The sequence below is a fragment of the Erpetoichthys calabaricus genome, chromosome 16 (assembly GCF_900747795.2).
Source record: "Erpetoichthys calabaricus chromosome 16, fErpCal1.3, whole genome shotgun sequence".
In the NCBI taxonomy this organism is placed as follows: domain Eukaryota; kingdom Metazoa; phylum Chordata; class Cladistia; order Polypteriformes; family Polypteridae; genus Erpetoichthys; species Erpetoichthys calabaricus.
Window position 1 is genome coordinate 90,951,928 of NC_041409.2, and position 26,234 is coordinate 90,978,161.

The 26,234-nt window shown below is 36.7% G+C and overlaps 1 protein-coding gene across 1 annotated transcript in view; it reads left to right on the forward strand.

The window, feature by feature from the left end:
• plcb2 (phospholipase C, beta 2) overlaps positions 1-26,234 on the forward strand; it is an 84,836-nt gene that overhangs the window by 20,957 nt on the left and 37,645 nt on the right. The window contains exons 4-17 of the mRNA XM_028821947.2: positions 983-1,123; positions 3,132-3,211; positions 4,016-4,069; positions 7,181-7,256; positions 9,010-9,110; positions 9,453-9,619; positions 11,883-12,029; positions 12,265-12,422; positions 15,282-15,364; positions 16,083-16,167; positions 17,819-17,990; positions 21,589-21,677; positions 21,751-21,847; positions 22,169-22,253. Coding sequence (XP_028677780.2) covers positions 983-1,123; positions 3,132-3,211; positions 4,016-4,069; positions 7,181-7,256; positions 9,010-9,110; positions 9,453-9,619; positions 11,883-12,029; positions 12,265-12,422; positions 15,282-15,364; positions 16,083-16,167; positions 17,819-17,990; positions 21,589-21,677; positions 21,751-21,847; positions 22,169-22,253 — 1,535 coding nt within the window. The remainder of the gene's footprint in view (positions 1-982; positions 1,124-3,131; positions 3,212-4,015; positions 4,070-7,180; positions 7,257-9,009; positions 9,111-9,452; positions 9,620-11,882; positions 12,030-12,264; positions 12,423-15,281; positions 15,365-16,082; positions 16,168-17,818; positions 17,991-21,588; positions 21,678-21,750; positions 21,848-22,168; positions 22,254-26,234) is intronic.

A 26,234-nucleotide genomic window follows, 5' to 3' on the forward strand; every position in this document is an offset into this window, starting at 1 on the left:
CAATACTTCTTGAGGCTTATGAGTGGCTTGCACCTTGCAGTGCACCCTCTGTATTTACTTTCATGCAGTCTTCTCTTTATGGTAGACTTGGATATCGATATGCCCGCCTACCCCCTGGAGAGTGTTGTTCACTTGGTTGGCTGTTGTGAAGGGGTTTCTCTTCACCATGGAAATAATTCTGCTATCATCCACCACTGTTGTCTTCCGTGGACGTCCAGGTCTTTTTGCGTTGCTGAGTTCACCAGTGCTTGCTGTCTTTCTCAGGATGTACCAAACTGTAGATTTTGTCACTCGTAATATTGTAGCAATTTCTCGTATGGGTTTTTTCTGTTTTCGCAGCTCAAGGATGGCTTCTTTCACCTGCATGGAGAGCTCCGTTGACCGCATGTTGTCTGTTCACAGCAAAATCTTCCACATGCAAGCACCACACCTCAAATCAACTCCAGGCCTTTTATCTGCTTAATTGATAATGACATAACGACGGACTTGCCCACACCTGCCCATGAAATAGCCTTTGAATCAATTGTCCAATTATTTTTGAGCCCCTGAAATGAAGGGATTGTGTTAAAAAATGCTTTAGTTGCCTCACATTTTTATGCAATCGTTTTGTTCACCCCACTGAATTAAATCTGAAAGTCTGCACTTCAACGGCATCTGAGTTGTTTCATTTAAAATTCATTGTGGTAATGTACAGAACCAAAATTAGAAAAAAGTTGTCTCTGTCCAAATATTTATGGACCTAACTGTATGTGTTTATGTATGTGTTGGTTTATTATTTGTCTGAGTTACAATGGAATGAGTTATGAACCACAATATTTTACCCAGTTTGGTTTTTAGTCTTAGGTTTGTTTCTTTTTTTAAATGTTAGGCTTATGGCTGGTCTCTGCTATTATTATTTTTAACCATTTGGTCACGGTCGCTTTTACAAAGCTGAAGTTGTAGGATTAATCAGTTTTCCTTTATTTTTATATTTTTCCAACAGACTCCAAAAGTTCGGAATGTGTTCAATCTGGATTTTCCAGAGAACAACTACTTAGCAAAAACCCTGACAATTGTTTCTGGTCCTGACGTGGTGAACCTTTCTTATAGCAACTTTTTTGCTTACAAAGAAAATATTGCCAAGGTACTGTATACTGATATATTGTCATGTTACATTTTTCGATTGTTTGGAATTGATTGTGCATTGACACTTGAATTTATTAGCATATGAAGTACTATTACATTGAAAAATGCACCTGAACCTGAGAGAGTGTTTCATTTGTGTGCTGTTTACTGGCTTTGTGCATGTGAAGTACACTCAGCCTCAAAAGTGGTTATTGCTGCTGTCCTTCAGCATCAGAAGTGTTCAATTTCCAGGCAGTTGTTGCCATGTGGAGTTTACATATTCGTCTTCTGCCCTTATGGATTTTTTTTGGGTACTGAGGTTTGCTCCCACATCAAAAGACATGCAAGGCAGATTAACTGGCACATCTGAATTGGCCTGTCATGAGGGAGTGTGAATATGTTTAAATGTTTAAACCACCCTTTCTTGGGCTGGTTTCAGTGGCTCTTACAGCCCTGAAATTGAAGAAAGAATATTCAGTAAATAGATATTTTATTTCTAGCCAGTTTGTTATTTCTACTGAGGACTACAAAGGTGGAGTGTAGGCAAAGGATAAATGTCCATAATTGTGTAAAAAAAAAAAAAAAAAATGTTCTTTCATTTCATGTAATGGGAAACCGTGAGAAGTATGGGCAGGTTGTATCATGTACTGATTGAAATTTAATTTGTAAGCATATAATTACTGTGATTTGTTTTTCATATTTAACAATTTTTTTACATACAGTACTGTACCAACTTTGTTCTGACAGCTTTATTCACATGCAATGTCCACACTTAGTTGTGAATAACTATCCAAATAAAATATAATTGATGGCACCCTGACACAGAATGATGTTATGACAATGTGACTTGTTGGGTTCTGTTTTCTGACAGATCTCTCTATTATAAAAAAAAATCTTGAGAGGGAGACGAAGGAAACGAGACGTGATCTTCTCGAAAGACACTTTGAAGTCCCGTGAGACTACATGCACGACACGCCCTACTTACAAACAAAATCTCGGAGACACTCTAACGTCCCTCGAGACCAAAAAGTGAGATAGAAGGACAGCTCCTTTACAGGCTTTTAAATGATCAGCGCGAAGCGCAAAATGCAGATCATGCAGCATGTCACAAGCAGCAGTAGCTGCTGTACAGGCTTTTAAATGATCAACGCGCAGCATGACATGCAGATCATGCAGCACGGCACAAGCGGTAGTTGGCTTAAAGGACAGCTGCTATACAGGATTTTAAATGATCGTCGTGCAGTGCGACATGCAGATCACGCAACAAGCAGCAGCATCTTCTGTATAGGCTTTTAAATGAACGACGCACTGTGCAACATGCAGATCACGCAGCACAGAATAAGCAGCAGCTGGCTTAAAGGACAGCTGCTGTACAGGCTTTTAAATGATCGAAGCACAGTGCAACAAGCAGATCATGCAGCACGGCACTAGCAGTGCCGGGGGAGGAGGGGGAATAACTCATCCACTACAGCTTTATTACTGGCAAATATCAAGAAATAAAAAATGAATGAAATAAAAATAACAGTCTCTTTAAATTGTATATCCGGATTACCAAACCCGGGGGTTGGCGAGCATGGGGCAGAGCCCCCTAGTTTTAAAAATTACAAAGTCCTAATGCTTTATTTTGTTTACATTGATTCATATATGTACCAGTTAGTACGATGAGTCTTGATGATCCAGTTTCAATTCTGTATCTTTTCCTTAAAGCATAACAAAATTTTGTCAAGCACAAATTACTGCTACAGCCACAAGGAATCTGTCACCATATGATTTAAATGTCTAGGTGGTTCTCTGCGTATAGTTTAATTCAAGTTTTGGATTATTCATTACTTTTCTTGTAGCACTTGTGCTTAAAAAGTGTTCAAATGATCCAGCTTTCAGCAGTGTGTCAGACATTGACTCTTGTTAACCCGGATATCTACATGTCTCTCTTCATGTGGCAGTTGCACACTAATTAGTGTCATGCTAAACACTTTTGCAGCCCACTGTGAAGATAGAACCTCAAGTATTATTCTTCTGTATTCTAGGACTGGGCTGATGACATACTGTCAATTGCTTACAACCCATTGACAAATAATGCCTGCCGACAAGTTTTCTTAGAAAAAATGTAAGTATATTGTCACCTTCCACACCAACCACAATTGTTTTATGAGTAAAATACAACTCTTATTTTAATAAGTGGCTTCTGTTCAGTACAAGGGAGGGTTTCAGGTAACAGATGAGAAAGACACAAACCAAAAAAACAAATTTGAAATAAGCGTGGCCTACAATAGACTGTTTTTCCTGCCATGTTTGGTTTACCAGTTATTCCCAAGGTAAATTCCAGTTTTCCATGATAATGACCAAGACACGATGAGATCATGAAATTAAATAATTATTAAAAAAATGGGCTGGTGCCCTGCCCGGGGTTTGTTTCCTGCTTTGCACCCTGTGTTGGCTGGGATTGACTCCAGCAGACCCCTGTGACCCTGTAGTTAGGATATAGCGGGATAGATAATGGATGAATTTAAAAATCAGTAATTATTGAATGTTGCACAAATGTCATTAAGCATAACAAATTTTCTTCTATTAGCAGTACAAATCTTACATGTGCTTGGCATTAAATTTATAATTAATAATCATTATTAAACATTTTCTTATTCAAAGTTAGTGTCACAAAGAGCCAAAGTCTGTTTGGTAGTATTGGGCAGAAAATAGGAACCAACAATGAAGCGAGCATTAGTCCATCATAGGCACACACACATACCCACACTCACTCCTATCAGACCTGTTCATATTTTTTAGTAAGTTTAACATGTACAGTAATAGGGTGAGTTTGAAAATCAGGGTTGTAATACACTTTTATTTTATTGCAAAAAATTCCTCATATTAAGGTCCTGTCATGCACTTCCCAACATTTTCTATTTTCCAGATATGTTCGGATTACTTTGCAAACAAATAAAGATGGGAAAATCCCAGTCAAGAAGTAAGTTTCAAGAAATAAACTATAATAACAATAAAATATAATATAGCACCTTTCACCAGTTTGTCCAGTATTGTTACTTTGTCATATTTGATTTATGAAAGTCATTTTGATACAAGCTGATTAAATTTGTCAAATATGTGTGAGTATGGACTGATTCTGGCATATAGGCACTGGTCCCTACAATTCTTAAGGGAAGGGATGAACTTCCAAGTGCCGCTTCTTACCTGTCAGTGATGTATTAATTGTATTTATATGCTACATTTACCTTATTGTACCGATTTATTTGTGTATTTGATGTAAATTGATGAGCAATACCATAAAGTGCTTTAAAAAGTTAGGGCTGCGGCTTATGGTATACAGCATATCTCTGTATGAGCCATTTTCTACTCCCAGCATTCACTATACAGTAGTTTAAAAGTTGAATTTAATTGACAAGCTTTGGTGTGATGACTGTTCAGTTACTTTTTTCACATTGTGCTACTTTTCACTAGCACCCCATTGGCTGTTATGAGTGTCTTAATCTCATCCCGGTAAATTGACCTTTCACCAGCTGGCACAGTGGATCACTGCCATGTGAGCTCTACAGTGGATTATTTATTTCTACCAAGCTTAATAATTCTGTCTAGTTCTGTATTCTTGTCTCTGTCAGCTTTTATATTTTTATTTCTTAATGTTAATTTAGTCTGTACATTATGAGACAGCAACCAAGGTTAGTTTCAAAGGACAGATTTTGTTCATTTTTACTTTTTATTATAAACTATTTTGTAATATCTTTCATTACTGTTCCTCTTAATGGACACATTGTGAAAAATATCTGTCAAATGTCAAAAACAATTTTTTATAGTAGCTCTATTGTTTTTGTGCATTTTTGAAACTTTTTATACTTTTCTGTTTCCTAACTTTCACTTAAAAAAAGAACTTTCACTTTCTGTACACTAAATCATAATTGTTTTATTTTGTGGTCATGTTCATGTATTAGTATCTATGGACTGCTGGATTTTTTTTTACATGCAGTTATGCATCTTTTTAGTTTTATTAAAATGATTATGCCTTTTTTTTCTTTTATAGAGAAACTAATATTTTTGTGTACTTTTTTTATAACTAGCATATGTTGCTTTTTTCCACTTTTGTACGTCTAGCTGTATTAGTACACTTTCATGCTGCTGTTTTGTATTGCCAAAACGTTTGTTCTTAATTTTATGGCTACATCTTGTTGCCAGTTACTTGTTTTGTGAACATACTATTTTCCCACACTATATGTAATCAATACATTTGTTTTGTAGAAACACTGTTTTTTGCATTTTTTGTGACTTGCAAGTGTTTTGGTGTCTACACAGTCTGAAACAGCATTTTTGTTTTTTCAAAATGTTCCTGTTTCTATATATGGACACATCATGTTGCATGCAACATATATTTTTTGTAGACAAGTTACTTTTGCAAACGTCATGTACTTAACACATTTGTTTTATGGATCAACGTTTTTATAAAATGTTTTTTATATTACCCTATGGTTATGGGCGTGGCGGTATTTGTACATATTTTGGACACTTATCAAGTCAAAGTCAAAGCGACCTTTATTGTCATCTCAACCATTTACAAGTATGCAGATAGACGAAATAGCGAAGCTCAGGGTCCACAGTGTAACAACATGAAGTGCAAATAAAATAGAAGTGCAAATAAAAGAGAATTAAAATTTAAATTTAAAATTAAAACACAAACAAGACAAGACATTGTGCAAAGACGAGACAAAGAAGTAGTAGAAATATTGACATGTAGTAAGCAATATGAACATTAATGCAATGTATGGCATTTGCAATCTAGATACATAAGCATAGTCAATAGATATGTAATAAATAAATAAATAGTAGATATAGATAATACAGAAATTATCAGTGTATGATGAGTTTTAATTTTAATCATCTTTTCCGTTTTTGCACAAACTGTTCCAAATATTTAGTTCATCTGACACATTGGTATCTATGTACATTATCATAAACTTCTGCTTTCTAGTATGTTGTTGCTTTTATGCATTTCATCGTAAACTTAACTTGACTCAGTTTTAATGTGTCTCTGTTCGTTATGGAAAACAAAAACTTCACAGCTTTGGCTTTACAACTTTGTGTATTCTGCACATTCTCTTCATATCCACGTGGGGTTTTTCTTCCTTTCAAGTACAGTATGATTATGTAGACTGTGTGGGTGGTGCGTGTGCTCAGTGATGGACCAACTGCCCATTTGGGCTGAGTGCTAGCTTGCACCAAAGTTTATTTGAGGCCTGGATGCTGTGGATGCTGAAGTCGAAAACAATGGGAGACAAACACCAATTTAAAATAAAGCAATTTCTTTATTCTTGGTGAGTCAAAGAGACTGCGGCCCCCAACCCACCCCCCCAGCTCAGTGCCACAGACTGGTCAGAACAGACAGTCTGCCTAAAAGAAAAAATCCTCTCTTTTTATTACCTAGCTTATTCATTAGCCCAAGAGAAAAAACATGGCAGTTTATTTTGAGGTCATACATAGATTTCTGTAAGTTACGGTTACATCCTGATTTGTTACATACAGGAGTGCACAGAGTTTCTTACCAAAATAAAGAGTTATCAACTTGCATTCCTAAGAAATATGCCCTTATCAGCGCACGCACACACACAAGACAGTTTAAAAGCAGTTTCTTATAGTTCAGTACATTAGTTATAAAGAAATTACATTCTTATAGCTTTAATATTTTCATTAGATTTTGTTTGGTTAGATTAATAATTAATCCATAAGGGACATGTTTCTTAAGTTTTAAGCAAGAATTCAGAAAACTGTCACATTGATTTATAATATCACAGGGTGTTCTGTTAGTATCAAGAGGTCAGCATTTTCTCATAAAAGAATATAAACCAGTCTCATATTCTGTGCACAAGCTTAATTCTTTTTCTACCTAAATGAAGAACAAATCATATAGAAATAATAAATCATATAGCTCTCTGCAGCATAATTAATACAAAATACAGTCCTTGGTATTTGTGAGTTAAATACTTATAATCATTACAGTTAATAATGTTTTTTCTTCCTCAATTGACAGACAAATTAATATCAAGATGTTCTAACACTTTGTTTTATTATCTAGTATCTATCAGATGTTCCCTTCTGATAGAAAGAAGGTGGAAGCAGCTCTGACCTCCTGTCACCTGCCAAAAGGAAAGGTGAGGAATCCTGACAATGTAACAACATGATAGGCTACATGTATATAGCTTTTTTAGTTTTTCTGAAGTCTTCCTTCATGCCTACTCAACTGAAGAAGACAATCTGTCATGTGATTAGTCTCTCATGAAAGGTTGAGTAGTGTCAACCATGGCCTAACACTAACTAAACCTAACACTGAATTCAGTGGTATTGTGTGCCCTCATCTTTGGCATGTTGGTGTGTGAGCACGAAGTATGCTCACCAATGTTTTCACAGTTTTTCTCAGCTTATTTAATTTTCAGTGTCGGTCATTCACTGTGAAAGTAGATGCACCAGGGATATTTAGTATTTATGTTCAGAATTCCAACATTGAAAATGTTGTTACTGTATGCTTAAAATTTATTTACTATAGATTAAACAGGAATCAGAACTGGACAGGTCAACTTTGTGAAGGAATGAGCAGGAATCCAAGAACATCCCGGATGGATGTTAATTTGACAACAGCATGACAGATATCGATGTTATAGTGAAAGGGAGACACTAAAGACGGAGTGATGTTGCAGTTAAACAGATTTTGAAAATGTTACTCGTCTTATGTAACATCAAGTTCATTTTAGCAGTCTGACAAGACATAAAATCTTGCATTGCAGAATAAAAACAATATGATTCAAGAGATAATTTTTACCTTTATACTGTAAATTAGGCTGTATACTGATAAATTTAAACAATTTCTTTTCTTTATTCATATTCAGTTTTATGCCAGTTTTAAGTATGCATGCATTTCAGTTATGACACATATTATCTGTGGCATTCAGGGATAATAAGGATGACCTTGAAGACATGATGGCTCATAATGGTGGCCTGTTCCTACATGTTCATTGAGGTCTGATTGAAAAAAATTAACATGATGTAACTGGTCAGATGATACAAGAATCTGGCTAATGTTGTTGTCTTTAATAATACTAATTAATGTCAATGTGAGCAGGCATTGGTAGAAATAATTGAAATTGTGATAGTATATCACATAGAGACTACTATTATCTGAGATTTGCCTGTATTGGTATATTTGTGGCTTATGTGGCAAGTGTTTAGCTTCAGTTTATAAACCTTGAAAGGTATTTTTGGGGAATACATCTAATGGACACAAATAATTTTCATAATCTGCTATTTTTGTGCTGTCTTTTGAACTTTATCTTATTGTGAATTTCCTTTTTATTGATTCTTTTGAGTGCCATCACAGTATTTTGGAATTGTGAACATGCACAGGTTGCTCCAACTTTTTAATTTTTTGGACAAGGTTTATTTTTATCATCCTGGATATGGTTAATGTTACTGTTATGAGCAAAAATAGGCAGTAGATACAGAAAAAAGAGTCTAAAGGACAGAAAGAAAACGTGGTGTGTCTACTCAAGGATCCATAGCAGTTGCATTCGCAGATGATGTACCTTTAGCTTTGTGATTATAAGATATCTTAAGAGCTTGCAGAGCTCTACTTCTCCATTATGAGTTTTACAGCTATGAAAACCTGCAAGACTGTATTAAAACATTGAATTAAAGGTTTACCTCCTGACATGTTCTGCCTTCCTTTTTTGAAAAGCAGTCTTTGAAATTATATTTTAACTGCTTTAATGTCTATGACGGAGATGGTTTGTGGAACTTATGGCTCACCTATGTTTGTGGTTTTTGTGAATAGAAAATTAATTGTGAGCCTGGATTAAGAATGGCAAATCATCTGATGTTTTCCTCCTCTTTTTTTCTGTTATTGTTTGTTAGAATGATTCAATGAAGCCTGAAGAATTTTCTGAATCTGTCTACAAGAGTTTCCTGATGCACCTTTGCCCAAGACCAGAAATTTATGAGATTTTCACATCTTAGTAAGATGATCTTTCCTAATTTACATTACCTGATGTTAGTGGGCTGTTGGTCTTGAAGAACCACAAAATTGTATAAAAATATATGCTCAATATGAAGGAGACCCCCGTGACCCTGTAGTTAGGATATAGCGGGTTGGATAATGGATCAAATAATTTACATTTATTTTATATTTGTCATAGACCTTTGATCATTTCACCATTTATGTTTTCCTGTGTGTTATCTTCAGTTTTATTCTCTGTGAATCTTAAATTGACTTTTCTTTTGTCTTATCATTAAAAAAGCTGTATAAAATAATTATTTGTTTTTTAAACAATATTCAACTACCATATCTTTTTCTTTAGCAATACTAAAGCCAAACCATATATGACCAAAGAGAACTTTTGCAAGTTCATTAATGAAAAACAGAGGGACTCACGGCTCAATGAGATTCTGTTCCCCAGACTGAAGCCTGAGCAGGTCAAGGCCCTAATTGAGAGATATGAACCCAGCCAGGCAAATGTGCAGAGAGGTGAGCAACTTTCTTCTCTTTCTGATATATGTCTTAAATGAAGACAGAAAATTGAAGGTAGCAGCAGCAGCATTGCTTACTCTCCATTTTGTTTTAGTCTTCAGATTTGTAATACAGTATTTCATAATACAGCTATAACATACAACATATGAGAATGATTTAAATAAGAAGAAGGCCAAACACATTTGTTGGACAAATGATGACCAGCTTAGTGTTTCTTTTTTTTAGAGTAGTTGGATTTTAAATGCACAGCCATTCCTGACACCAAGCCTACATTTGTGAGCATGAGACAAATGTCACGTCAGTGTCACATTTGAACCACAGTGGTCTGGGTTGTGGGAACAAAGCCCATCTGTTTTAGAAATAATTTAATTTTGGGTGCTTGTGTGTTTTCCAGTAATTGTTAGTTCACCAAGCTCACTAAATTAACAGCACAATGTAGCTATCCAGCACTGGACTTGAGGGTATAATGACGGATCCTGAATTAAAAATGTACAGTGCTCGTGACTGAAACTAGACTCACTAACTAGATGATTTCAGGGAGTGCATTTAGACTGCAGTACTGTTTAAAGCCAAGGCAGAAAATAGATGAATAGCAATTCTGAGCATTAGAGAAAATTATGGAAAAGTTATCTTACGATATGGCTTTATTTCATAAACTGAGGTTTTGGAAATTGGCTTGTAAAAATTAAATATTCAATTCAGTGATTTGTTAAATGTAGTAAAAAAAAGCCACTCTTCCAGTCTCTCACCTCCTGGTATAGTAAAATGTGGCTAGAAATCTTGATCCATGATAAACTCTAGGATCAGGAGTGTCCAGGAGCTGACGCCCAATCTGAAAATTGAGCAGTGTTCCAACATTGAGCAATGAGCATCTTTGTAAGCAATATATGGGTGTTGGAGTTTATCTCGTTCACTGGTAAGGTGCTGGGACCCACTAGTCAAAAGCACACCCACATGGCACTTTTATATTTTCTTCTATGCTCAGAATTCATTAATGAGGTGACAGAAGGCGCACCAATCTCCAGTGTTCGACCATGTCTTGGAAAACTCGGAAAGTCATGAAACATTAACGAGTCAAAATCGAATACTAAAATACTCAAAGTCCTTGAAATTCTAAAAAAAAATTAAATATTACTTAAAAGTCATATAAAATATTAAAGTGAATTCCAATAATCACACATGATGAGATAAAAAATCTTTTGAGCAGACTGCAGTTTGTGAGACTGAAGTACCATGTTTCTGATATGGATTTCACCAACAATGGAGCAGCACAAAAAAACATTTCTGTCTTACTTTCTTTTTACTTTGTACACTTCACACTCTAAATATAACACCAGGTCATGTAACTTTCTGCACTAATGGGGTGTGTCAATAAGGGGGATGAGACAGAACAGAAGAGTCAGGTGGAGAACGTAGTTTCTTGGTGCAGAGAGAATTTTCTGCATCTTAACATCAGCAAAACCAAGGAACTGGTTATTGACTTTCACCGCACCAAAGAGCTTCTATGTCCGGCCACTATTCGAGGAGTGGATGTTGAGGTGGTGCACTCCTACAAGTACTTGGGGGTCCAAATCAGTGACAGATTGGACTAGTCTCGTAACACAGAGGAGCTATATAAGAAAATCCAGAGCAGACTATTTCTTCTTAGGAGACTGTGTTCTTTTACTGTGAGCTGTGACATCTTTCACGTCTTCTACAACTCTGTGATAGATTTCTACACTGTGGTGTGCTGGGCTGGTAACATCACTTTAAGAGAAGCACACCAATTTAACAGGCTAATTAAAAGGGCAGGCTCAGTTATGGTACACACTCTGGACCCCCTGAAGGTAGTAGCAAATAAGAGAATTAAAACAAAATTGATTACCATTATGAACAATGCTACACATCCTTTCTCTGACACACTAACATTGAGTGAATTCAGCCAACAAATTACTAAACAGAAGTGTATCAAGAAAGACTGCTGGGGCTACTTTATACCAACAGCCATACGCCTGCATAATGCCGCACTGTGACTGTGATTGCCAAGTCAGAGGTTTTCTATCATTTTAAATTTCCTTTCTTTTTATTTATTCTGGTATGTGTTTGTATATATAAAGGTATGTATTTATTTAAAGAGTTTCTGTAAAAAGCCAAATTTCCCCCTGTATAGTAAGTCAGTATATTAAAAACATTATGTAATCTTTTTAATGTTATTAATGATGTATGGTAGTTTATAATACTTTGCCTTTTTTCACCTGCTTAAGCCGTATTACTCTTCCAGGCCAGATATCTCCAGAAGGGCTACTCTTTTATCTCTTGGGACCTGAAAACAGTGTGGTTGATCCTGAGAAGCTTCTGATATACCAGAATATGGCACAGCCCCTTCCTCACTACTATATTAAGTCTTCCCACAACACCTACTTGACTGGTCAGAGCCCACCTCTCCCTGATGTTTTCTTTTCATACTTTTTAATCTTGATGTTCACCAATCTAAAAATTTGTTCTTAGCCACTTTTTTGTCTCTCTTACAATTCATGTATATGTATGCCTATAAAAGTTTCTTTACCTCTGTAGACCTATAGTTCGATCTCTTTTTTTTCTGATTTAATCAGATCTGTGTGATCAGCAACTGAGTGACTTGTACTTTTTTTCTGAGCTTTTAGCGGGTCAGTTCTCTGGAGTTTCCTCCCCAGAGATGTACAGACAGTGTCTTCTTACCGGCTGTCGCTGTGTAGAGCTTGATTGCTGGAATGGAAAGCCACCAGATGAAGAGCCTATCATCACACATGGCTTTACCATGACAACAGAAATATTATTCAAGGTGCTTCCTTTAAAAACTTTTCTAAACCTGTAAAATCAACAAACCAGAGCAGGAGCAATTTTGGGTGTTCCTTTTTTTTTACATGCTACCTAAGCCACCTATATAGTATGGTGGCCAAAAATGAAATCATTAATTAATAACAATGACTACATGCTGCCTTCCTAATTAATGGATGGACTGCTCGTTAGACTGTGGCATGGTTTTCTCCATTTTTCTTGATCCTTTCTCCTTTTGTTATAATCGTAATTGTTTCTCCTTTTATGATCTTTTATTTCCCGTGTAATTTTCAATTGATGCATCAGACTACCGCTTTTGTGTTTTGTGTATGTGGTAGTTGTTTCCCTTCAATTCTCATCACATCATTCTAAGAGATTTTCATTTTACAGTTTATGTCTAGCTTTCTTATTCTTTATTCGTTCCTCTGTCATTTTCCTCAATCTTTGCCTTTTGTGTTTTTCCACCTTCGTGTTTTGTCTCATTTTCTTCTTTCAACTACCAGAGTCTTCATGTTTCTTATACTGGTGCATAATTTTTATCTTACTGTATAATGTTTTATGTAGTATTTTCTCTGAAGTAAGATTGTTTTCTGTCAGTTTTTATAGATTTTCTTTTATGTCTTCTTTCTACCATTCAGGATTGTCCTTTTGTATTAAATGTCTATTTATCCTGCCTGTTTTGCATTCTCCATTCATAGCTCAGAATGCCTTACAGTTACTAATCTGTTTGCTCTTCTTTACCAAAGGCTAGCATGTGATGGTGTCCCTGCTGTAGAGGCTTCCATTCCTGAATATTTTTAAATGTTAATACACAGTTTAATTTTTAAATATACAGCAATTAAGTGTACTGGATTCAGAGTTTGCCACTAACTTATCCTGATGCTACCAGTAGTGTTGATGAACAAAATTCACCAATGAGTTCTTCACAACAAATATGCTGCATTTGCCAGTTACCTTGTTTGACAAATATTTTCCTGTGAATTTGCTTTGCAGTCAGCTTAGACATTTTTTCCAGCACCCCATGATGCTTTGTGAAGCCACCATGACATCACAGTGCTTTAGCAGAAATGTGCAGAACTTTCATGCATGCCTACTGTAAGATTGTGTTTTCATACTCACACTCAAATCATGTGATTGTTTTTTTCATAATTGGCATGTTATATACTGTACAGCCAAGTTCCATGTTTCTTCATTCTTCCAGTTACAGCATCAGTGCAATCTTGGATGTTTGTTGGCATCAACCAAAGAAAATTGTTTATTGTGGAATTTTCATACATTGTCTGGCGCCTCATTTCCAGCATTGTACTGTTGCTCCTTTCACTCTGTGCTGTCTCTTTTCTCCACATGGATACTGTCACAGGCTGTGTACTAATTAAATCAAGTTGTATTAAAAATGCCATTCCTTGTGATTTTATAGTTTTACCTGACTGAAGTCATGAAACCCTGAACTCATTTGGTGGATAGATAGTATTAGAAGCTATTTTAATTTGAAATCTGTGTGTTTTGTACACATGGCAATAAATCTCAACTGAACTGATTGCACTGCATTGCAATTCTTACCAATGTGTTTTGAAAGAGCCAAGACCACCTGCATTTCAATACGAAGTTCATAGTGCCAGTCATCCCTTAGCATTGTGCACTTTCTGTAGAATGTCATGTTTATGCATAATAAAAAAATACAGTGGAAATAAAAAGGCAGATTATGTGATAGAGCTAAAGCATGACAAAACAGACTGAAGAGCCACAAACCAGTTTTATGGCGCATGTTGAGTCGCTCTTACTGAGAATATTGTAATAAAAGAACACAATAGGACTAAGTAAGTACTAAGAACTAGGACTAATAGTACTAACTGTAGACATTTATTCATGTTGTGATTTGAGTTGTGATTCTTATCAATTTTAAATCACTTTTATTAAAAAATTATTCAGTCATTATAGCATTGCTGAACACCACTATTGGTGGTGTCCCACATCAGTGCAGATCCCAGTAGCAATATCTGTGTATCCCCAATTGCCCCCTTCTGCAGATGCTTTCTGCAGTCCATGACTGAAGTAATTGGAGACCTGACAGTTTTTCAGATTTGTCTGTGATCTTCTTCATTGAACGTAGTGAAAAGTCTGAGTGCTTGTGTTTGTGATATTTTTTTGGTGATTATTGCCTAGTTAGCTATAGAACAGAGAAAGCATTCACTATTTTAATAATGTCAGTTAAAGGTCTTGGAGACTGTTTTTCAAGGTGAGACATCTGTGCTAGAGGAAACTTCACTCCTGGAACTGAAAATTAGGGAGATGAGCAGTGAGGTGAAACACATATATTAAATGGCTGAATCTCACAAATATATTTTGTTTTTTTCTTCCAAAAACAATATGGATATATTGTTTTGCAATATGTATGCAATATCAAGCTGCATATTCATTTTCACTGCGGTGGGCTGGCACCCTGCCGGGGTTTGTTCCTGCCTTGCACCCTGTGCTGGCTGGGATTGGCTCCAGCAGAACCCTGTGACCTTGTGTTCGGATATAGCGGGTTGGAGAATGATGATGATATTCATTTTCATGATTTGTGTATATTAAACTAAAGAGATTAAGTTTATTTTTTTTACTGTTTATATACCGTGATATGTGCTTTTACACAAGTAAATATAAGGTTTATACTTGACTATTATTCTGTTATACTTTTCTTTATTTCTATATATGTTTATGCACTCTTAGCCTGTACTCAGAATACATGATTGTAAGAATAAGATAAACTGAGTTGAATTATGTGCTCTACTTTACCAAAAATTGTACTATTCTACCTATTCTAGTTACAAGCAATGACATTTTTATTTACATTCCTCTTTATTTTTCTCTGAATTCACAGGATGTCATTGAAGCCATCGCAGAGAGTGCCTTCAAAACGTCTCAGTACCCTGTAATCCTGTCCTTCGAGAATCATGTGGATTCGTAATAATCTTAATGTTTTTATTACCAGTAGAAATATTATAAGTACGATTAATTCATACCCTATTTGAACCTTTAAAACAAATATTACTATGTGGCAGACCAAGATGAGTAGACGTCTGGAATAAAAAACAAGTAAAAGAAATTACTAGGGGTGGAGCTCTTACCATTTTCAATTTTTTTAAACAATTAACAACCTCTGTGTATTAACTCTTGCTAATAACCATAATGAAGTAATTGTTTTTGCCCTTAAAGAAAGACCTCCTTCTATTTCTGCTACTCGTTATAACAAATTTTCCAGTGCAAGCATGAGAGTTCTATTCATGTGGATTTCTGGATAGAGTTTTGTGAGAAATGCAATGTCACTATTGATTTGCCTGTGGATCTGCACAAAAAGCAAATTAAGATTAGCTTTATTTTTTAAGTTAAACTAAAAATCAAAAGGGGTATTACATCACTAGATATCCAGCAAATACCATTACTTACGATTTTGTGTTATTTTACTATATATAGTGAAATTTGTTTAACAAAGTTACACTGTAAATAACCACTTGGAAGGACATTTGTGTGAAATTTCCCATAGCACATGAACACAGCATTACACTTAATGAATTGGATAAATTGCAGGCATAATGTGTGTTTTATTTTTCTCTTTTTTGGCCTTGAAGTTTTCTTCTGAAATTGGTTCTCTTTATTATGTTCCATTATCATTACCACTCAGGGTCAAACAGCAAAAGAAGATGGCAGATTACTGTAAGAATATTTTTGGTGAGGCACTGTTAATAGATCCCTTGGAAAAGTATCCGGTGAGTGGGTTTAGGCTTTTCAAATAGGGTTATTTATGCTCATTCCACCAAAGAGTTTAAATTAATCATTCATTTGGTTTCAATGTCTTGGATGTTGCTGCTCTTCTTAAAATGCATCAAAATAACATGGCAAGAGCTTAGCCAAAATCTATGTTTGTCTGTATCTATAAAGAGATCAAATATTAGGAGGTCATTATGTTCTGTGAGTCATTTTCTGCCTAATACTGGTGTGTAAGCCTTTCAGTGAGCTGCACATCAGGCCTGTGGAAGCCTGACACTTTTGAGTCAGCCTTATCCTGAGCTCTACTTCAGATTATCTGGGGCCTTATTAGCAACTTCTGAATTGGACACAAAACACATTGAAGCCTGATGCTATTGTGTTATTAATACTTTTAGACTACTAGGGGGCTTTGCCCCAAAACCCCCTCCCCCTCCCGCTTGCACTATGTGCCAACCACTTTGCATTTTTGCTGATTGCGTTGTGAAGAGGGGGGCTGAACGTACCCCAATTAGACGTGATCGCTCTTCTGACACCCCCTCTTAAACGGTGATACAATGGGAAACACCCATTTTTACCTCCTCTTTGCTCGATCAGCTGCTGGTTTGCTGCTGTTGCCGTGCCGCGTGATCTGCATTTTGTGTGGCGCACTTCTGTCATATCACCTATGTCCATATATTCGATCTCTTTTCGCTTTTACCTTTTCATCAATATCGCATTGAATTTTGATTCCGTGTTTGGGATTACATCATGACAATGCAATGTATAACTGCCCATGAGTGAATATTGTTTGTTTCTCTATCTACAAGAATTGTGTCTGACATAACCACGCATGACTTCCAAATCTATTTTCATAAGCTCTTGTTGTCTCGCAGAATGTGAAGTGTCTCTGAGACAATCATGTCTCGTCTCCTTTCAAGATTTTTTTTTTTATAATAAGAGAGATTTGGAAGGGTTTAGATTATGGTAGGCTGATTCTGATGAATGAGTCTTCCACTAACTGTGTGATAAACCACTAGTACCGGGAGTTTAAGTCTTCTGCAAGAGGAATGATACTTAATGTCTCTTCTGCTCTAACATGAGCTTTATATCAAATCCTTAGGAGTGTGATCACTAAATGACCAGTGACCTGCCTCTAGTGACTCAGCCTGGAAGGATACTTGGCTCCTGACTACACATTTTCTACCCTGCTGCTTTAAGCAACTGCTGCATCCAGGCAATTTATCCCACAGTCAGTGACAGTTCAGTGATTACAGACCACCACTCAACAAAATTCTCTAGCCTTTTTTGTTTCACAGTTTTGTGTTTTTCTTATGCTTGTGATCTTTGGATGTAGTTTTCCGGTGTCTGATTTTTGCCTTGACTTTTGCATCTGTTTTATCCAAACCTGACTACACCTTTGGCTTTATTTCTTTACTTCCTATTTTTTCTTAAGCGGTATGTACCAATCTTACTTAACACATAGGTTACTAAGTATAAATTCTTTATGGCCTGCTGAAGTGCTCACTTTTGTAAGGTATTAGACATCCACACTGGCAGTATAGTCCTAGTGGTCAGGTGATGACTGCCCCCTTTATCCTAAATTAAGAGACTTCTGTGCCTGTCTATTGCTCTTCCTAAATTTCTTGTTGATTTATTTGTGTGGAAGAACAGCTGAAACCTGGGCAACAGATACCTAGTCCTAGCGAGATGCTTGGCAAAATTCTGATCAAGAACAAAAAGAACCAGTCACGCAATGAGAGTGCTCAAGGCCCAGCAAAGAAAAATGTATCTGGGGATGCAAGTGGCCCAGAGCAGGACTCCAGTCAAATGCCCACTACCCAAGGTGAGTCACTTTCCCTCAAAAATTTGAAATTAGAGGCTTGCCTCCACAATACAAGCTCATGATAGGCACTAGTGTCATATTGCTGTTATTCTTCAGTAATGAAAGTAGCAGGTGTAGTATCTGAAGCTTTTGGCATTAGTGGCGGATGTCATGATTGACTGATTAATTAGACTGATATAAGTTATTGTTGCTAGGCTTAGGTGTTTTTGGCATGGTTAGCAGCTAATAAATATGTAGAAGCTGTGAACTGCGGGATATGCTGTCAAGTGGGGCCCAAATCCAAAAGAACACACAGACATATAGACCAAAAAAGAGGGGATTTATTGAGGTTGAACAGGATAGCAACTAACAAAGAATAAACAGAAGGAGAGAAGCAACATACACAACAAAACTAGCCTTACTCTGGCTTAACCCTGCTTTATTCAGTACTCTTTTTAATCCCACCTTGACTCGTGAATCCTGTCTTGTCTTAGACTTTGCCCTCCCGCGCTACAGATGAGCTCTGGTTATTACTCCATTCCTGACTCCAAACTCACCTGGCTGAGGGTAGGAGGCCCTTTTTAAATTGAGCGGCCAGTGATTCCAGATCATCCATGAGTTTTTGGAAGGAATGCCACGATTTATTTAAAGGACCAGGCACCCATACATCTGGTCAGGGCATGGATGAAGGCCTCTGCTGCTACTGAGTCTTTTCCTACTGATTGCAGACCTTTAAAGAATATACTCTATTAGAACTGCTGCAAAAAACAAATCAAATGTAAATAAGCAAAATTATAAGTGTGTTTTAGGATCTTTTTTAAATGCTCCCATGGTATTAGCCTGGTGTATATAATGGCAAAGGGCTGCCTCACCATTTCTTGTATGCTTATCTCATAGAAGAATAGGTAAACCAGTGTTTGAGGATCTTACTACTGGGAATGTAAGGGGACAGGCACTTACAAATATAAAGAGGGACAAATTAATTCAGGGCTTCATATACCATTAAAAGTATATTAAAATCAGTTTTTAAGGACACAATTAAGAAATATAATGATGCTAAGAGAGAAAGAGGGGAATGTGCTCCCTGGTCAACCTTATGTCTGCATATCTGTAGAATACAATTAATCCAATAATGAATCCATGTTTTTCTGACATCATAATTTAACAGCAAAGCACAACAATGAGCTTCTGTTTAGGAGTGTCTGTTGCAGCCAACAACTGTGACTTGACACATCAGGAGAGATACTGACTCTCCATCAGGTGTTTCATTGAAAATATTTTATGCTTAGAAAATATGAACTACAGTTTAGAATAAACCATTCACAACCAACAGCTAACAATTGTCCAAAAAATCTTTTTTTTTTCTTTTTACGTGGACTCTGGTGGCTATGAAAGCTATTTCAGTAACAACAACCCGATTTAGACTGAGGTCTTAAGTATATAATATTGTAAAATGCTGTTAGAAACATACCTCTTATGTACAGTGCTAATACATGTAATTACATTCTATAATTACTGTTATTGTTGAATATACAAAGACACAAAGAAAGAGTTAGACTGGGAAAGGAATCAGAATCGAAAAACCAAAGCAAAGGTCAAAACCAGGAAGTCAGCAGGATCAAAGCATCTAGTTAAAAGGATAATGCCAAAAGTCAAAGTCAGGGGAAGAACAAGGTTGAAATTGTCCAAAAAAACTTGATACATCAAAGAATGTTTATAAAAGAAAACATCTTAATAGCTGAGTGCCCTTTTTTTCAGCCCCTTCACCCTAACTGAATGAGCAGTCTGCATATCATCTCTCCCTCTTTCTGTCACTCAGTCTTTTCTGGAAATGTTACAATATTTTTAGTTTTAATAAACTTGTTAGGTGTTCTATCATTTTTAGAATAGTTTTAAAAACTGGGTGAATAATTCATAATAATATACCATGAAGAACAAAGGTAACAGTTGACAATTGTTAATAATAAAATAAAGGTACATTTCATTTTAGTGATCATTTATAAACAGTAAGTCAATGGCAGAAAGCCATTGTTTTTGACAGAGTTGCCAATGTTTGAAATCCTTCATCCTTCCTTAAAAATAGATTTGAGAATCGCTGGCCTAGAGATATCACATGACTTTTGACGACATGTTGATTGATAGCCTTCTATAATTAAGTATTTGTTTTGATTAGCAGGCCTAATATTGTCCAGAATTGTGCTATATGACTACTGCTAACAATAACTAAGATCATGGTCTGCTTTACAGCATTGGCTTTATGTTAGTGGAGTTCCTGACCAGTTGGTACAATATTTTATAGATTCTGGATTAAAAATAAAATGGGAACCCCTGTTCTAGAATACTGGTCTTAGATTGAAATGTAAGCTATCACACCTTATCTTTCTTGCAACAGTTTAAATCGGGAGTACTTAACTCATAGGACTATTCAGTGGAGCCATAGACAAGCATTTTGAAACAGTCAGTCAGTCATCATCCAACCCGCTATATCCTAACACAGGGTCACGTGCCGCCCCATTTTGAAACAATCACAGCCAAATACAAATGCATTGCCACCTTCTATTATGGAATCATTTGTTCAAGGTATTAATATAGATTGTAGGCTGTGAATTACTTAGTATACTGTATACCAGAGATCTCAAACTCCAGCCCTGGATGACCGCAGAGGCTGCAGGTTTCATTCTAACCCTTTTCTTAATTAGTGACCTGTCTTTGCTGCTAATTAACTTCTTTTGAATTCATTTTAGTTGACTTGCTTGTTAAGATTTGTTCCCTGGAATTTCTTCATCATTCCTCTGAATTGCTTCATTTCTTTCCTTAAACAGAAATGAAATGTGAAGTGAAATAGCCAGCAGAAGACCAACTAAGTCAGGTCCTCAAACTCCAACCAATTTCACGCCACCCAGTTGCTTAATCAGGCACCAAGTCTTGTTGTTAATTAAACTCATTCTTTAATTCCATGGCTTGTTGCTGCTCTCATTGTGCAATGGCATACATTTTCAAAATTGTTGATTTTGTCTATACTTTTGCAAGAGCACAATTAAAATGTTTTAGGGACATGAGCAAATCAACATTCCTGAGACCTCCACCCTTTTTATTTTCAGACATTGTATGATGGACACAGTTTGCTGGTCGTGTTTTGGCTCATTTTGTAATAATAATATAATAATTATAATAATTATATAATTATAATATAATAATAATTTGTACCACATTATTGTTTAGCAGCTAATTAAGGAAAAAGAAATAATTAAGGGGTTTTTGTCTTCAAAAACAAGTTAATTAAAATGAATTCAAAAGAAGTTAATTAGCAGCAAAAACAGGTCACTAATTAAGAAACGGGTTAGAATGAAAACCTGCAGCCACTGCAGTCCTCCAGGACTGGAGTTGGAGATTCCTGGCATATTCTATTAGAAGCTATTTAACTAGTCCGAAATAAGTACAGTGGAAAAGGTTTAAGAACCCTAGCTCTAAAGCTTACCATTGCTACCAAGTGAAATGTTTTCATGCTTCATAGTGTTAAGTTTTGAGATTTTTTGGTGTATAATGCAATTGGTCAGTTAAGCCTGATCCTGATAACCAACTGAAAAAGATGCATTTTCTTTTTTCTCATTATTGTTAGAGAGTGAGCCGACTGAAGAAGCAGAGGATCGTGAAGAAGTTGATGAGGCAGTTGAGGAAGACGAGGAGCAGATGAAGAATTCCGATGAGGTGTGTGCACCAATTTGTACAAACATTCTTATTGCTATTCGTCTTTTAACAAGTTTTCCCCTTTTTGTTGCAGGGAACAGCTGGACAAGAAGTGACAGCTTTTGAAGAAATGTCAGCGTTGGTAAACTACATCCAACCCAACAAATTTGTTTCTTTCGAACATGCAAAAAGTGAGTATGGGAATATCTCTTCTTTTTGCCCCTGCCCTTCGCCCAAACTCAGTCCACCACATATGTGTCCAGCAGATTAGTTGGCTGTCAGGTCTCCAATTACTGTATTAGGAAGGCATTTTTTCTCATTGTTCCATTTTGAATTGACTGATTATTCTTGCTGAAACTGAATTTTGTGAAAATGTGTGATTGTTACGTATTGAGTTGCCCATCTTCTTTTCTATAGCTCTGAGCTTGCCATTATGGATAGTCATTGCATGTCTGGGGTTGTTTTTGACTGGCATGCACTGTAATATTTGTGTTTTTATGTCCTCCTTTTAGAGAAGAATCGTAGCTATGTTGTCTCATCCTTCGTGGAAACTAAAGCCATAGAACTGGTCACCAAGTTCCCAGTGGAGTTTGTTGAGTATCCTTTATGTATTGAACCACCATCAGCATCATGTTTTGTATCTAAAGAATTTGTCAGACTCAACTGGTAGAGCATCCTGTGCTGAATGGCCATTGGGAACAAGCTGTATGTGGTAGAGAATAATACGTTTCAGCCAAAACATATAAACAGCACTGTAGAGTAGAAATATAGCCAAGAAGAAGCTGAAGTTGAATTAGACCACAATGGGAAAACAGAACCATAGTAAATACTATGGTTGGGTTGATAACAGAATTCTTAAATGTTGATAATTATAAGAAAAAATACCTGTAATATTGATAATATCAAGTTACAAGTATAGTTATGCACAAGGCAGCATTTGGTATGCTCAGTATTAGTATCAAGGGGCATTTATATTAGGGGAGTCAATAGGGGAGACTATTGCAGTTTTTAATTGTGATTAATTGGAAAATGCCCCTTCATTAATCACATGTTAAACCAAGGTAGCTCAGCGATGTCTAGCTGATGACCGTAAATGTGAGTGCTGTACAACTTCTTAGCTGCTCAAACTGCAATGACTTGTTCCTTTCATATAAATCTTTATACATGACACAATTGTCCAATGTGTAAGAATTATTTGACCTCACTGAATGATGTCTCCCATCCCTGTGTCTTCAACTAAATGTAAAGGTCTGATGTCATCCATTTTGCAATAAATAGCAGTTGTTGATGATTTAGACTTTTGTTGTATTCACGGACATAAGCTGAGTTGTACACTCAGATCGTAACGTAATGTCTAACTTTAGAGTTTTTAACAGTCATGTTATGCATGTTTTACTCTTCAGTTAAAAGCCAAGGTTGTTTTACTTCAGTGATATTTTAATATCAAAATATCTTTTGAACTATCCGGGAGTTTTAAATCAAAAGCAAACATCATAAATTTCATTTTTCTTATCAATTGTTAACAGATAGCTTAGGTCAAAGGTTCCCAAACTTCAAGTCTAGGCTCCTCAAAATGTACCATCTGATCAGGGCCCCCAATGATATAAACCCATTACAATGACATAAAGCTTGTTACAGGAGTTATTACATTAGGCATACTGTATTATTTTGTATAATAGTAGACGTCTTAATCTAAGCAAATGCTTAACTATGACAGATTATTGGCATACAGTATGTGTCATTAGGTGTTAATTTCTGCAGCTATAATATGTATATTTATATTGTGTCCACCCTGGTTAGGGGGAATGCTGTAGCTCTTCAAACTCCTGACACACAGTTTCAGACAAAGGTTTGCAAATACAAAGGTTTTTTATTCATGTGAAACTCTTATAGAAAGAGTTTCCCATGCCACAAGCACAGTCACAGTAACAGGTAATGCCACTCTGTCATTGCCCTGTCGTCTTCTTTCTCTCAGCCTCCTCCACTCCTCCAGCAAACTTTATTCACGTCCTCCTGACTCTGGCTACCGGAGTTGTGGCAGACAGCTCCTTTTTTTGTAACAACTGGAAGCACTTCCGGTTTCCCATAGCTGTGGTTCGGAAGCATTTCTGGGTGAGGTGGGAGCCCAACAAAGTATGAGTCACGAGTCCCCACAGCACCCTCTGGCAGCACCCACAGATCCCAACAGGGCTGAGTCGACAAACTCCGTTTCCCAAGGTGCCCTGTAAGAATCCATGGCAGTGCTGTAACCCAGTGGGGTCGCAATCTAGCATCTCGGGGGAGTCAAAGCCCTGTGCAAGTTGTCTCCCCCTGTCCTTCCAGGCTGTGGGCATTGTGACTAGGTAAGACTCCCGTACATCCTTAAAAATATATATATATATATATATATATATATATATATATATATATATATATATATATATATATATATATATATATATATATATATATATACACACACACAGTACTGTGCAAAAGTTTTAGGCAGATGTGAAAAAATGCTGTAAACAAAGAATGCTTTCAAAAATGGAAGTGTTAATCATTTATTTTCATCAATCAACAAAATGCAGTGAATGAACAAAACAGAAATCTTAATCAAATCAATACTTGGTGTGACCACCCTTTGCCTTCAAAACAGAATCAATTCTTCTAGGTACACTTGCACACAGTTTTTGAAGGAACTCGGCTGGTAGGTTGTTCCAAACATCTTGGAGAACTAACCACAGATCTTCTGTGGATGTAGGCTTCCTCACATCCTTCTGTCTCTTCATGTAATCCCAGACATACTCGATGATGTTGAGATCAGGGCTATGTGGGGGCCATACCATCACTTCCAGGACTTCTTATTCTTCTTTACGCTGAAGATAGTTCTTAATGACTTTGGCTGTATGTTTGGGGTTGTTGTCCTGCTGCAGAATAAATTTGGGGCAAATCATATGCCTCCCTGATGGTACTGCATGATGAATAAGTATCTGCCTGTATTTCTCAGCATTGAGAACACCATTAATCCTGACCAAATCTCCAACTCCATTTGCAGAAATGCAGCCCCAAACGTTCAAGGAACATCCACCATGCTTCACTGTTGCCTGCAGACACTCATTATTGTACCGCTCTCCATCCCTTCGACGAACAAACTGCCTTCTGCTACAGCCAAATATTTCAAATTTTGACTCTTCAGTCCTGAGCACCTGCTGCCATTTTTCTGCACCCCAGTTCCTATGTTTTCGTGCATACTTGAGTCGATTGGCCTTTTTTCCACGTCAGAGGTATGGCTTTTTGGCTGCAACTCATCCATGAAGACCACTTCTGGCCAGACTTCTCCGGACAGTAGATGGGTGTACCTGGGTCCCACTGGTTTCTGCCAGTTCTGAGCTGATGGCACTGCTGGACATCTTCCGATTTCAAAGGGTAATAAGCTTGATGTGTCTTTCATCTGCTGCACTAAGTTTCCTTGGCCGACCACTGCGTCTACTATCCTCAACGTTGCCCGTTTCTTTGTGCTTCTTCAAAAGAGCTTGAACAGCACATCTTGAAAACCCAATCTGCTTTGAAATCTTTGTCTGGGAGAGACCTTGTTGGTGCAGTATAACTACCTTGTGTCTTGTTGCTGTGCTAAATCTTGCCATGACATGAAACTGTCTTCCACAACCTCACCTTGGTAGCAGAGTTTGGCTGTTCCTCACCCAGTTTTAAGCTGTTTCTGTTTCAGTTAATGACTGTGTTTCAACCTACGTGTGACATTGATGATCATTAGCACCTGTTTGGTAGAATTGGTTGATCAGACACCTGACTAGAATCCTGCGAAATCCCTGACTTTGTGCAAGTGTACCTATAAGAATTGATGCTGGTTTAAAGGCAAAAGGTAGTAACAGCAAATATTGATTTGATTTAGATTTTTCTTTTATTCGCTCACTTTGCATTTTGTAAATTGATAACAATAAACAATCATTATTTATATTTCTGAAAGACTTCTTTGTTTACAGCATTTTTTCACACCTGCCTAAAACTTTTGCACAGTACTGTATATATTTATTTGTTTATTTTTAATATATAAGATATTGTTATTATAATATTACACTATACCTTGGCAAGCTTGGCGTGCCCTGCTGTTTCATTGAAGGACATGCGTGGCAGATTGACCAATAATATCCACTGGATGCAACTTGCTGCATCCAAACAGTGCCATCTTTCGCCTTTACGCCTGGTACAGCTGCGTTGTTCTTATGTGTGAGTGGACGTTTCTTACGGGGAGGGCTTCCGTTCTCTTTCTCCGATGTAGAACACTCATCCTCATCTGAGTTCACCACTGTTATAGCACGTCTTTATTTGAAAACAGCAGTGTCAGATCGGAGGGAGCGTGAACATGACTGAGAGAATAAAACTGAATAAAAAAAAAAAACCCTAACCTTTACAAATATCATAAATTTACACCGGCTGTTACAGACTTAAATCAAATGCATGTTTTTATTGTATAATGGTAACAATAAGAGCATCTCACTACTCAAAACAGTAATTCTGGGAAGCGGCCAGAATCGAACCCGTGTCCTCTTGATTATGAGTCAGCAGTTCTTACTGCTA